This window comes from Peromyscus leucopus, chromosome 9, assembly GCF_004664715.2.
Source record: "Peromyscus leucopus breed LL Stock chromosome 9, UCI_PerLeu_2.1, whole genome shotgun sequence".
Lineage (NCBI taxonomy): Eukaryota > Metazoa > Chordata > Mammalia > Rodentia > Cricetidae > Peromyscus > Peromyscus leucopus.
In genome coordinates, this window is record NC_051070.1 from 60,785,769 (window position 1) to 60,800,055 (window position 14,287).

Sequence of the window (14,287 nt, forward strand, 5' to 3'; positions counted from 1 at the left end):
CACAGAGAAATCCTGTCTTGAACCCCCCCTCCACCCCCAATAAAAAAGACCAGCTTGAGTTTTAGGGTGCGTCCCAGGCTGGCTTGGGCTACACAAGACTTTGGCTCAATGACAAAGAAGCAAATGAAGACCTCTGAAGAATGCTCTCTGTAAGGATGGGACTCTCCTCTGTCTTGCTGTCTTGCTGTTTCTTCTTCTGTCACCCACATCAGAGAAGACTGATGGAAGGGAGCCCAACTTCCTCCATGGCTTGCTCTGGGTCCCTCCTCAGACTTGCTCACTTAGGCTTTGGGGGTCCTCTCCTTGCTCCTTTCTCCAGGCTGTGTCCCTCTCCTGCTGTGGTTGCTCTGAGCTGTTTCATGTTTTTCTTTTCTCGTAATCACTCCTTGATTCCACTTGGCTTAAAAAATAGCTCATCCCTTTGAAATGTCCAGGTCAGTGAGGTTGAGTTACTGTGACCTATGTAACTTTAACTGTCATCTAATTGAATGTTTCCACCTTCCTTTTCAGCTGTGTGTGGTAGAATAAAGATAAGATGGAGTTTACCATTTTCAATGCAGCACTTCAGGGTCCCTAAGTGACTGCTCTTTAGTGTCCTCAAACTATATGTAATATGTGCATTCCAGTCAATGACTCCTTAAGAAGCCATTTTCTTAGAATGATTTTATATATATATATATATATTTTTTAATGGGGTTGGGGAAATGGCTCAGTGGGTAAGAGCCTCTGTAAGCATGAAGACCTGAGTTTAATGCCAGCATCACGGGGAAGATCTCCTAGAGCTCAGGCTGGCTGAGGGAGGCCATCGGGGAGGGCGTTGATCCCTGTGTGAGCTGGTTGCTATTTAAATCAGGGTTCTTGTTCACCCACCTCTGTCAAATGAAAGCTCATTAATTCTCCCCTGGACCTTCTAGCGGTGAACAGCTTGGGATGTGCATGAAGGAACTTGGGATGTGCATAAAGGAACTAGCTACAAAATGCACACCTCTCCCTGTCACCTGACTGAAGAAAGTCACCTGTTATCACAATGGTGTCAAGAACCCAATGAAGTGTGGAGAACTCTAACAGAGGTTGAGCACCTGCTGGACTGCGGAGCGCGGCCACACAGGCAGCTGGGTTTTCATCAGTATGTGTTTCTCCTGGCCATACTCAGCTCTCAGGGTCAGTTCCCCACTGAGACTGCTCAGTCTCATAAGATATGATTTTAAAAAGGTATATTTGCTCTTGAGATGAAATTTTATAGGACACAAGAAATATAAAAAAGAAAATAAATAAAACTTAAAATTCTATGATCTAAAAATGATTATTATATGTTTAGATGTATGTTTTAGCAATCATTTCTCCTGTGTGTTTTAGTTTGAGGTTGCAAACTAAAGCAGATGGTACCTAGTTAAATTAGAATTTCTAGTAAATGATGGATGTGTTTTTATGTTTTGTTTCTGTTTGTCTGGTAGTTTTTGAAATGGAATCTTGCTGTGTTGCCCAGGCTGGTCTTGAACTCCTAGGTGCAAGTGATTCTTCTGCCTAACTCTAAGGGTTATGACACCGTCTCAGGCTCGGCACTTACTTACGCTGAAAATATTACTCATTGTGTGAAATAGAAATTTAGCTCCCATTCTGTATTTTTAGTTATTAAATCTGGCAACCCTAGTGTGTGTGTGTGTGTGTGTGTGTGTGTGTGTGTTATGTATTAACAAGTTTACATAAGCAACTGGATCTCATTAATAGTTTTTATAAGTAAAAAATTAAAAACTAAATTATTATTAAAATTATATATGAGTATATCTTATTCTGTGGTTTCTAAGACATCTTATTTATTATGTTTCAGTTTTTTTGAGTCAGGGTCTTAATTCTGGAGCTCAGACTAACCCAGAACTCATGACAATCCCCCTGCTTCAGCTTCCCAAGTGCTGAGGTTATGTAAGACTTTCAGAGAGAGATTCCTAGAGTCATGACTTACGGGTCAGAGGTGGATGGCCATTAGCTTTTTGGGTCTTCTCCACTTACACGATGCTATGAAATGGGTGTTTGTCTTGATCTTGGTATGCCCAGAACATGGGGACCCCCAAAAGACCACCTTGGAGACCGAATCTCACATGTAAAAGCCAAGAGTCTGTAGTTTCAAGCGCAGAGCTTGGACTCTCTGTTCGACACAGTGGTGAGAGTAGAATGCCCAGAGCCTAGGCAGGGTGGTTTTTTTTTTTTTTTTTTTTTTTTTTTTTTTTTTTTTTTTTTTTTTTTAATCATAGCAGAGGTTGGGGTGAGGGGATTTTCTGGGTTCAGGACCCTGATTGGCTGGCATCTTATGGCTTTTCCTGGGTTCAGGTATTGCCTGCCAGAAGCTGTGTCTGGGCTTCAAAGCCTGTCATGGCAGCTGTGTGGTCAAGCTGTTTTGCCTCACTTCCTCCCAATCTCTGTTTCTTGGTATTCATCTTCTAAAATCCTTGGGATCCGCACTGCGCTGCCTGTGTGTGCTAATTGGTTGGTAGCAGCAGGAAGGGGCTGACTGCAGAAAAGACTGAGCAAGGTGAGAGAGCTTGGGACTGGAGCCCTCGGGCGTGGGGAGAGGTTGACTTGGTTACCAGTGACCAATGGTTAAATCGACCATTGTCTGTGTAATAGACTCCCCATACAGCCCCGAAAAGCTTGGGTTCAGAAGTCTTCCTACCAACAAGTAGAACAAGTGGAGGTTTGGAACTGGAGCACTCCCTAGGGAACCTGGGGGCTGATTTCCCTGCTCAGAACAGCTTGCTTCATAGTAACAGCAGAATCATGGGAGTCACTGTCAAAAACTAACTGAACCCAAGGAGGAGGTAGTGGGAACCCTGACTTACACCGGTCCGTTATGTTGAAACAAACCACTCTCACCTCACAGGAATAAAAGAGATGATTTATTCTGGAGCATATTTAAGTTCCCAGGAACACCCATGCGGGTCTTCCCAAATAGAATGTTCTAATGTGGAAGCAGTTTTGTGTAGTTTTATAGTTACAGAACAAAGTCATAAATCAATGCAATTTAAAAACACATTGGTGGGTGTGCTAGGGGAACAGTTACACATGATGGAGGAATCTCTCTCCAGGGCCTCAGACACTGTCTGATGACCTTCTAGCCTTTGGGTTGGTAGGAACTGGTGGGTCTGCTAAGCTAAAAGAGTCCAAATATCTATTTTTTTTCCCACAGCATGTTAACACTGACACAGAGGTAGGCTATTCAGGGGACTGAAATTAGCCTGAGATAAGTTACTTAGCCTCTGAACACACAGCAGTCATTAAAGACATAGCCTCTTTCCAGGAATTCTCAGTCACAGTCAGAGGCACAGCTAGAGCAGAGATGAAACAGGGGCATTCTGGGAACATAGCTTTCTCCCTGGGGGATCTGATCTAGCCTCAGGTAAAGAGCATCAGACCCACCTGGCCTGAGGTGTGAGGACCTGGTGGTTGCTGACTGGCTGCTTATGTTTTTCCTCTTACAGTGTTTAAGTGTAGCAGACAACAGCAATAATTAGTTGTTCTGGGGTTATTTCCTCCTTTTTAATCTCTTTTGTATTGATCTCCTCAGCTCTGCTGTCTACTTCATTTAATTTTCATTCAGCCTGGGCAAGTTTACCAACTTGCTTATCTGTGTACATGCCTGCATTCAAATACCAGTGACTACGTTCTCTGAGTTATTTAGACTATAGATAGATCTTGTTTCATAAACTCTCATTTAAAACAACAACAAAACCCCCTAAAATCCCATTCAATTATGGGCACCTCTCTCTTTAAATACTATAATATTAAAAGATCAGATGTGTATTGGAGCTGGGCATCTTTAATCCCAGCATTCAGGAAGGAGAATCAGGCAGACCTTTGTGAGTTCCAGACCAGCCAGGGGCAAATAATGAGACCCTGTCTAAAACAAAGGAGGAAAAGAAACAAAGACACACATTGCTTTTTGACATAGTCCTGATGCCCCTGGGCATGGATGGCATAAGGCAGGATGCTGTAGTTAGAGTTCCTGAAGCTTATCTTAAAGCCCTTTGATTAGATCACATTTTGTAGCCGGTGTCCTACACCCTGTGTGGTTGGCCAATGGCGTCTCATGGAAGAGGTGTGGATCTAGTGTAGAGCGGTATCAGGTATGGCTCAAGGTCCAACAGGTGGACCCACGCACACAAGGCAGAACACCAGCATGGAAGAGCGTGTCTAGCTCTGTCTGTGGCGACCAGAGTGAGGACTTCAACGAGTAGAGAACACAGGAACTGACTCCGACCATTGAGGTGGGGGTGGGTGGGGTAGAAAGTCAAGGATGGACAGGTCTCATGGAGTTTTCTTTGGCCCTGGGTGCAGGTGGAGCATCTCTCTCCTCTCTCCTCTGGTTGCTGTTTACATAGGAAGTTCATTTGGAAGGACTCGAGTCTCCTGCAGATAATTACTGACAGAGAAAGCCCAGAAGAAAAGAAGCGGCCTCGGTACCAGTGGGGCGGGCTGATAGTAAATGCAGAAAAATGTTGGAAATTGCCTTCAGAGAGTCAGAAACTAAAGTGAGAAATATGATGGGGTTTGGTTTGGAAAAGTGCAAAAGATTCCCCCCAGGAAGAGTAATTCAAGCCTCCTGTTGATGAAGTACCAGGGCCAGAGGAGCTTGGACAATGCTAAGCTGCTAAGCCTAGGAAAATGGGAGGTTTCCTGAGAAGCAAGTGAGTGCCGTCTGTTCTCTGGGATAGATCCCCTTAGAGAGTGATTTTCTTCCTCAGTAGCTGGAGAAGGGGCTATCAGCCTCCACCAGGAAGCAAGCTCCATTACGCCAGGTCTTTCTAAACAGTTAGGGTAGAGAGGAAACAATGGAGTCTGCCTGGAGTTCCCAGCTCACTCAGCATGTTGGTGACAGACACCCCATCCTGCTGGTCACTTCTTCGTAAAGTAGGTTGTCCTGTAATAGCAGCTGGATCCCTAAATCCTCAGCCTCTGACCTTGTGAAAGGAGGAACTGTCATAAGTGTGGGTCAGAGAGATTGTGGAAGGCAGGAAAGATCGGAATCAAGTCTCAGCTTTGGTGTGTGAAAAATACCACAAAATCCACTCAGAGGCGTTTCAAAGCGTACCCCATGAAGGAAACAGCCAGCTGTTTTTAGTCACTTTAATACTTATAGTAAGCTGGGCACTCACAGAGCTCTCCTTATAGCTAGGCTCTTCCTGGCAATGTTCAAACAATACAGACACTAGGCTCTTCATTACAGCACTAATTGCTGGAGTCGAAGCTTACAAATTAATCCAAAGATGACTACATTTGTTGCCATGGTGCATGGATACAATGGAAATCTACACAGTTATTAAGAGGGACAGGAGGTTCTCTGTGTAGACCAGGGAGCTGAACTCTGGATGTGGAGTGAAGAGGGATATGTTCACAGGTGTGTATTATAAATATAAGTGACTCACGGAGTAAGCATGAATATAAATACAGCCATTGTTTCTTTTTGAGAATCTTGTGTGTATGCCCATGTGTGCCTGTTCATGTGTGTGAATGGAGGTGTGCATGTATGATGACCAGAGAACAACCTTGGGTGTCTCTGCTCAATTTCCACGGTATCTTAGTCAGGGAATCTTGTTCATGGCTGTATGAACCAGGCTAGCCTTCATGGGGATTCTCCATCTCCATCTCACCATAGAAGAGCTGGGATTACAGATGTGTGCCCCCTTGCCGGGCTTCATGTGGGTTCTGTGGATCCACACACAAGTCTCTATGCTCATGCAGCAAGCCTCTGAGCTGTCCCTCGGACCCCAGAGAGATGGCTCAGTGGTTAAGAGCACTGGCTGCTTTTCCAGAGGACTCTGGTTGGATTCCCAGCACCCACGAAGTAGCTCACAACCACTTGTAACTACAGTCCTCTGGCTAAAATATCCAGTGCTTTCTTTTGGCCTCCAAGGGCACCACACACATGTGGTACACAGACATACACACAGGCAAAACACCATAAAGTAAAAATATGAATAAGATAAAAAGAAAAATAAAAAATTAATTAATTATAATTATTATGTGTGTGTGAGCATGATGTATGTGTAGGTCATGACATGGCATACATGTGGAGATCAGTAGTTCTCTCCTTCTATGTTTATGTGGGTTCCAGAGATCGAATTCAGGGCTATTAGACATCTACAGTAAGTATCTTTATCTGATGAGCCATCTTGCTGGCTCCTTGCTTTTTTTTTTCTTGATAAGACACATTTCACTGTGTAGCAGACTAGTCTTTCACTCACCAATCTCCTCCTTCAGCCTCCTGGATCTTGGGATTACAGGTTTGCATCACTGTGTGTGTGTGTGTGGGGGGGCAGTCTACATGTTTGCTTAGATTTCCAGAAAGAAATGATGGGAAGACAGACAAAGACTAGTGAAAGGCTCCAGGACTCGAGGAGAAGAGCTCTTCATGGAAACAACCTCTGTCTTGAGCAATGGTTCTAATTTTGGTGGAACCACAAATGCTGTTGTGGCTTTTAAAGCATTAAGCAAAAGAGTGAAACCAGGGTAGCCCTTAAAACTCAAAAACTGCGCTTGGGAAGCAGAGGCAGGTGGATCTCTGTGAGCCTGAGGCCAGCCTGGTTTACTGAGTAAGTTCCAGGACAGCCAGAGTTACACAGAGAAACCCTGTCTTGAAAAACCAAGACACCAAACCTTGAAAACTAATTGCTGCTTATGAAGGCGTCTGACCACCAAGTCAACAGCACAAACACAAAGAAAGGAGTTATTCCAGAAGGCCCTGGGCAGGGCCCTGCTGACATTGCCACAGGACCCTCAGCTGCATTCAAGGATGATGTTGGGCCGGGCGGTGATGGCGTACGCCTTTAATCCCAGCACTCTGGAGGCAGAGGCAGGCGGATCTCTGTGAGTTCGAGGCCAGCCTGGTCTCCAAAGCCAGTTCCAGGAAAGGTGCAAAGCTACACAGAGAAACCCTGTCTTGAAAAACCAAAAATAAATAAATAAATAAATAAAATTAAAAAATAAATAAATAAAGGGGAAAAGGATGATGTTGGGAATACTTTGACATGATCATGTACGGTAAAGTACAGGAAATTATTTTGTTAATGGCATATGGAACCCAGATTTTCAATGTAAAAGAGATACAAAGAAAAAGAAAAATGAAAAATATAATATTAATTTGAGAGATGCTTGGGATGTAGAGACCTAGAAAGAATAAGATTCTCATTTTAATTGATGTAATTAATCAATTAATTGGATAACTTATGTTTTGACCATATTGGGAATTGAACTTGTACTTCGTTTGTTCCAGGCAAGTTTTCTACCACTGAGCTATATCCCCAACCCACCTTTTTAATATTTTATTTTATGTTTTTAAACAGGATGTCATACAGCCTAGGAAGTCCTGTACTCCTGATCCTCTGCCTCCCCTTTCCAGGTGCTGAGATTTCAAGCATGAGCCATCATTCCTTGTCCATACCCATTTCTATAACAGCAACAGCAATCCAAATTCAAGTTCATAATTTTTCTTGGCAGCACCAGATAGCTGAGGTCCCTGGGAAATCAACCAAACTGAACCTCGAGGGGAAAATTGGATGCAGCTCGCAGTAAGGGTTGATACTTACTGGGGGAGGCAGAGGCAGGAGGCACATCTCCCTGTTGTTACTCCCAACAGCAAGAGGAGTCTGCCTGGTCTTTGAGGCCCAGACCTTAGGCTTCGATGCAGAGAAGGATTTCAGGACTGGCCAGCTTATGAAGCAGATATGGAGTTGATTAATATTTTCATGTAAGCTTAAGCACAAGGCTTGAGAAAAAGAGGAGAAGCACTCAGAAGAAAGTAAGACACACCCAGGAGAACAGTGTGGACTTCTCAGAGAGGAGTCGCAGGAAACGTGGCTCTCCCTTGAGTAATTTTACAAAACTCATGTATTGGATTTTGGGGGGCAGTGTTTGAAGCTACTGTCTTTAAAGAGTGGCTGAGAAGCCTAAATGAGCTCATAGGGTGGTTCCTGGGGGGCACTGCACAAGATTACAGTTAACAAGGTCCCCAAGACACAGGAAAGTAGGACATCTTTACTGCAGACAAAGTTAATGGTCCTTTTTGAAAAATCCCAGGAGATGTTTAGGGAAAGGTATTCAGGCCTTAAGCCTGACACATTGTTATCTGAACATAAAATATCTGTATATGAAAAGAATATTAACTGTATGCCCGCAGCCTTTGCAGGGAATTAATTCCATAGAAGTTGTGTCTCTTCACTGGTGAGAGGCTTCAGTCTGACTCCGGAGTGGGAGGTTCTTCTCCCATCCCGTGTCTCCATCATGTCCCCTTCTTTCTCTCTTGCCTCAGCAGGACAGCTGCACCTGCTGAAGTGAGGTGACCATATACCTGGAAAGCCTCCTAGAGCTGTTGACAACTGGCAATAGCAATGAGTTGGGGAGTTGGGGGCAGGGGGGGGGCTTGGAAGGCAACAAATACAGAAAACGCTATTATCCTAAGTGGATGCTCACAAAAGGCTGGCAGACCCTAAGCCAGCATCCCTTACAGTGCAGGCCTATGGGAGGAACCAGCTGCTGGGGGTTCCCTCCAGGTGACATATGAAATCCAGGCCAGGTTATTCTTCTGTATCTCCTGAAACAAGAAGTTCTCTGGGGTGGGGAGTATGGGCATGTATGAGGGATATTGGGTCCAAGACTGCAGATATTGAGGAGGTCAAAACCCCTGAGAGGGTCACATCCCCAAACATAGGGTACTGCCTAAGATTGGGACGGGTCCTAAAAACAGACTGTCCCCCTGCCTCCACTACCATGCAAACAGGCATCTAGTAGTGACTATAGTGCAGTACTGCTCAGAATGTGGGGAAAGGGTCCTCTGGCCAGTACATCATAGAGGGGACGGACCTATGCCGAGGACAGAGAAGTTCTTTGGAAAATAATTAGCCTCCACTTTAGACATGGTGTTTCAAGAGAAATTTTAAAAATGATCCCCACATGGTAACCATAGCAACAAAAGATGTGAACATCAGCAGACTGCCTAAGACTGACAAAAAGCCAAACTGAAGGTCTAGCAAAGCAAAGGCAGCTTTCAGATACCAAAATCCTCAGCGCCTATTGACAACACAGCGTGTAGACTTTAACAAAACCATCACACAATGGGAAATGAAAGGGGCGTCAAGAAACGAGGCACCAAACAGATGAGACTCCGAGGGACAGACGCTGGGACCAGCCAATTGGTCCCAACTTGTTTCCAAACAATGCTTTTTAAACAACTTTTTTGGTGCTTAAAAGTCCAAGTGGGAAAAAGGGAAAGTATGTCTGGCGGAGAACTCCAGTAATAAGACAGAAACTTTCAGAATGACCAGTGACCAGACAAGAAAGGACACAGATATATCGAGAATAGGGGGAGCCCTTGGTGAGGGTGCTAGTTCGTCTTCTACCCACTTGATCCAAGCTAGAGTTATTTGGGAAGGGCGAACTTCAACTGAGAAAAGTCACTCCGCCAGATTGGCCCATGGGCAAGCCTATGGCATTTTTTTTTTTTTTGGTTGATGATTAATGTGGGAAAGTCCAGCTCGCTGGGTGGTGGCACCCTCAGGCTTGTGGTCCTGGGTGCTATATGAAAGCAGGCTGAGCAAACCATGGGAGCCAGCCAGTAAACAGCACCCCTTCATGGTTCCTGCTTCAGGGTCTGTCTACAATTCCTGCCCTGACTTTGCTGGATGATAAACTGTAGCTGTACGAGGAAATCAACCCTTTCCTCCCCAACTTGCTTTTGGTCATGGTGTTTTATTGTAGCAATAGAAATCTGACCTAAGACAGAAATCAGTAGATATTGCCGTGACGGACCTGACCATGTTTTGAGGAGGACTGTGGAAGGACTTGGAGACATTGGGCTAGAAAAGCCAGTGAGTGCTCAGAATTTAATGAGCTGTCTGGGAACTTGGTGGATGACACTTAGAACACTGCAATTGAGGCCTGGCCTTTGAAGTTTCATAGGGAAGTTTGAAAGATTCCCTTCAAGAATCTTAGGCTGTTCAATATTTTGAACAACAATTTGGAGCTCTGGTGAGCTGAAGCTAAAGAACCAGCTGTAGTTAAGAAGAGACCAGCATCACTAAGGCAAACTCTTTGGGAAAGTGTTTCTCAAGGGCAGCACACAGATGCTGTGGGACCGAGGGGCCATAGCTGTCCTTTGTGCTGACAGCTTAACTCTGTGTATCTAAGAGTCCCTCAGATGGTCCTGGATTTGAAGGCATGAAGAGGTCATGGAGATCAGCTTGGCACCAGGCAGGACAGGCCATCAGTGAAGATGCAGCCTCAGTTGGAATAGAAGCCTCAAGTCTGAAGAGATCATGGAGAGAAGTTAAGGCTTGGTACCATGTAGCAGGGTCAAAGTTCCTGAAGAGATTCCAGGAGAGGCCATTGCTGAAGATGCAGCCCAGGTGCAGAGACTCCAGCAATTTGGAAACGCCAGTACTGTGGGATGACCTCTGAGGACAACAGCAGGTGTGGAGTGCAGATAACTGGAGTTCGTGAGGCAAGCTGAGTGTGCCATGAATGGTAAAGCCAGAGAAATACAACTCTCCAAGCCCTTTGGAGCCCAAAAGATCCTTTCTGAATGCCAGACATTAGACACTGAGTTATTGACATTTTCGGAGTTTAGTTTTGCATTGTTCATATTGTGACTGTGCCCTGGTTATTCCTTCTTGGAATACAAAAAAAATTATTTAACTTGTTTTTTGATTTTACAGGAACCCATGTTCTGGACATCTTAGAGAAACTTTGGAATTGTACAGATATTTTGGAGTTTTAGAAAGACTTTGAATATTTCAGAGAGACTGAATATTTTAAAAAGACTCTGGGGATTTTAGAGAGACTTGATGTTTTAGAGAAACTTTGAACCTTGGCAGAGACTTTGGGTATTTTAAAGAAGCTAAATTTTTAAGATGTTTGAATTTTTAAAGTATGTGGGACTTTCAAAGGCTGGAATGTGTTTTATATTGAGGCATTGATACTAATGTTTCAATGAGATCTTGGGGATAAATAAGAAAGGGAAGGTTATAGTTCAATAAAAATGTGTTCATGTGTCAAGTTCACAAGGGATCAATTGTGCTCACTAGTTTTTTGAATAAACTTGACACACGCTAGAGTTATTTGGGAAAAGAGAACCATAGTTAAGAAAAAAATCATCCACCAGAATGGCCCATAGGCAAGCCTGTGGGTATTTTCTTCATTGATAATTGATATGGGAGGGCCTAACTCACTGTGGATAGTGGCACCCGTGGGCTGGTAGTCCTGGGAACTATAAGAAAGCTTCTCTCATTTTTAGCAGCTCTTTATAGAGGGATGGATAAATATTTGGAGATCATCTTCCACTTTTAAGACAAAGTATTCAGGTGGTCTGTCAACAGTTTTTCCTATAAGAAAGCTCCTTTGCAATTCGAAAAAGAAAACAGGAAAGAAAGGGATTCTGTGATTACTGTTTCCTGGTCATACAAGATGTACCCCACAATGTGCACCTAGAAATGCCACCCCACATTCTACTCTGTAACTTAATTCTGTTCGTGTTTAATGCCATGCTCACATACCACTTTCAAAGCCTCACAGAATGGGACTCCATGTTTCATCCAATGGGACTTCATGTTTTACCATGTTTACCACATTGGTAAATAGTGTCCTGCATGTTTCTCTGGAATTCCTCATGGAGCTTCTCAGTTCATACTATTTCTGGCTTTTGTATGTGAGGACACTCATGAAACTCCCAGGCGACTCTCTCTCACCCCCTGCCTCCACCTGTTCTTCTGCTGCAGAAAGCAGCCTCAAAGAAATACTCCCAGTTCAGCACTGACGTGGCCGAGGCCATGGCCTTCTTTGACTCCATCATCGCAGAGCTAGAGACAGAAAAACGGCCGAGGACTGCTGAGGTTGACCTGCCTAATGAAGATGTGGACTTTGATGGTGAGTGCCAGGAGGGGAGGTGTGAGTGGGCTCCGGGGATGGCATCAGGGACCACACCTTCTTTGCTGAAAGGAACTCCCTCACTGTCACGACAGGCTGGATCCCGGGACCTTGTCTCAGTCGCCCTGGCTGCCACTGCCCCAGCCTGCACCTGTGGTGTTTTTTTATTTTATTTTTTTTACTGCAGCTGCCAGGGTGGGACCCCTAACACTCCGTGAGGGAAAGCAAGAGGAAATGGCTAAGGAGAGAAGCTGTCAGTGAGAATGTTGTCATACAGGGGGATGTTTCTGATTTGCAAGATGCAAACAAAATTCTGGAATGTGAACATTCTTAATACTACCTAATGGTGTACTCAAAGGACTAAAACAGGCTGGCCATGATGGTGCACACCTATAATCCCAGCAACTGGAAGGGTAAACCCTTTAGGAGGACAGACAAGAGTTTGGAGGCCAGCCTGGGCTGCCTGAGGAGACTTTATTTAAAAAAGCCAAAACTCAGGGCCTAAATATATGACTCAGTCTATAATGTGCTTGCCTCAAAAGTATGAGGACCAGAGTTCAATCCCCAGCAGCCGGGTATGTGTGATGGTGTGAGCCTATAATCTCAGTGCTTAGGAGGCAGAAACTGGAGGATCTCTGGGCCTTGCTGTCCAGACAAGCTGGCTGAAACAGTGAGCAGGATAGTGAGAGACCCTGTTGTTGCTGGAGAGCTTCTCTCCAGGTTCCCCAAGCCCCACAGTCCCACAATCCACTTATAAAATAATCACTCAGACGCTTATATCACTTATAAACTGTATGGCCGTGGCAGGCTTCTTGTTAACTGTTCTTTTATCTTAAATTAACCCATTTCTATAAATCTATACCTTGCCACGTGGCTGGTGGCTTACCAGCGTCTTCACATGCTGCTTGTCCTGGCGGTGGCTGCAGTGTCTCTCCTCAGCCTTCCGCTTCCCAGAATTCTCCTCTCTCCTTGTCCCACCTACTTCCTGCCTGGCAACCTACTTCCTGCCTGGTCACTGGCCATCAGTGTTTTATTTATATAGAACGATATCCACAGCACCCTGTCTTCAAACAAACAAACAAACAAACAAACAAACAAAAACAGGGTGGATAAATTGAGGAAGGCATACTCAAAACTAAATAAAAACAACAAAGCCCAAACCAAAACTACGTAGTGAGGCCCTGTCTCAAAAGGAAAAGAAAAAGAAAAAATCCGAAGGCCAGTGTTGTGTGACTTCTCCTGGGGAGACCTAACACAAATATGTCTGCTTACCCTGGAGACTAGGGCCTAGACAGATTACCCAGGACAGACCACAGTAACTATTGCACAGATGTCCACATTGGTGAAGCAATGGATTTTTACTGAGGTGATGAACAGGAGGATGGGGAGGGGTTACTTACAAAGAGCAGGGGTAACTCCAAAGCAGCTGCGTTGCCAGGAAGGCCACCCCAACACAGGCGACCACCTGTGAGCGCTGACAGCCTGCAGCACCCCAGGTCCCCCGTCTTTTTCTCTGAAGTTTGGCTGCTCAGAGTCTCCACCCCAGCACCTGTTTACAGTTACACAAACTATAAAGATATATAAATTATAAGTGCTTATAGCCCTTTCCACAGTGTTGGGTAGGGGACCTCCAGAGTCTTCCAAGCTTTTGTTCTGACACTTGTGACCTCTTGGTGACCTATTGTTCACTGATGCTGGTGAGCACCTCACTCCCCCAGGACATGCAGAGGGAGGGGTTGCAATGGGGAGGAATGAGCCATGCCTGGGCTTAATGGCAAAAGTGCTTGAGCCTGGAAAGAATGAATTCACTCCCGGAGAGAACTGACTCGGGAAGGTTGTCCTCTGACATCCCCCCCACCCCCAGGAGAACCAGAGTTCGGTACCCAGCACCCACACTGGGCTCCTGTAATTCTAGCTTCAGGGGATTCAACACCATCTTCTGGCCTCTGACAGTGCCTACACTCATGTGCACACAATTAAAATTAAAAGCCAATTAGAAAAAAGAAACTTAAAGACAGATACCATCTGTAGGTCAGGGCCACTGTTAACACTTGGGCATATGACTTTCTTTCTTTCTTTTTTTTTTTTTTTTTTTTTTTTTTTTTGTTTTGAGACAGGGTTTCTCTGTGTAGCTTTGCGCCTTTCCTGGGACTCACTTGGTAGCCCAGGCTGGCCTCGAACTCACAGAGATCCGCCTGGCTCTGCCTCCCGAGTGCTGGGATTAAAGGCGTGCGCCACCACCGCCCGGCGGGCATATGACTTTCTTAAAGGATTTTCAACACACTCAGATTTTATTTATATTTTACTTTTAGCAAAAATGGAATCTCTTTGAACAATAATGCCACACATTGGGGCATCCTTCCGGAGTCAGGAGTCAATG

The 14,287-nt window shown here is 44.8% G+C and overlaps 1 protein-coding gene across 1 annotated transcript in view; it reads left to right on the forward strand.

The window, feature by feature from the left end:
- C9H13orf42 (chromosome 9 C13orf42 homolog) overlaps positions 1–14,287 on the forward strand; it is a 28,372-nt gene that overhangs the window by 11,742 nt on the left and 2,343 nt on the right. Inside the window, exon 2 of the mRNA XM_028884124.2 lies at positions 11,760–11,907. Coding sequence (XP_028739957.1) covers positions 11,760–11,907 — 148 coding nt within the window. The remainder of the gene's footprint in view (positions 1–11,759; positions 11,908–14,287) is intronic.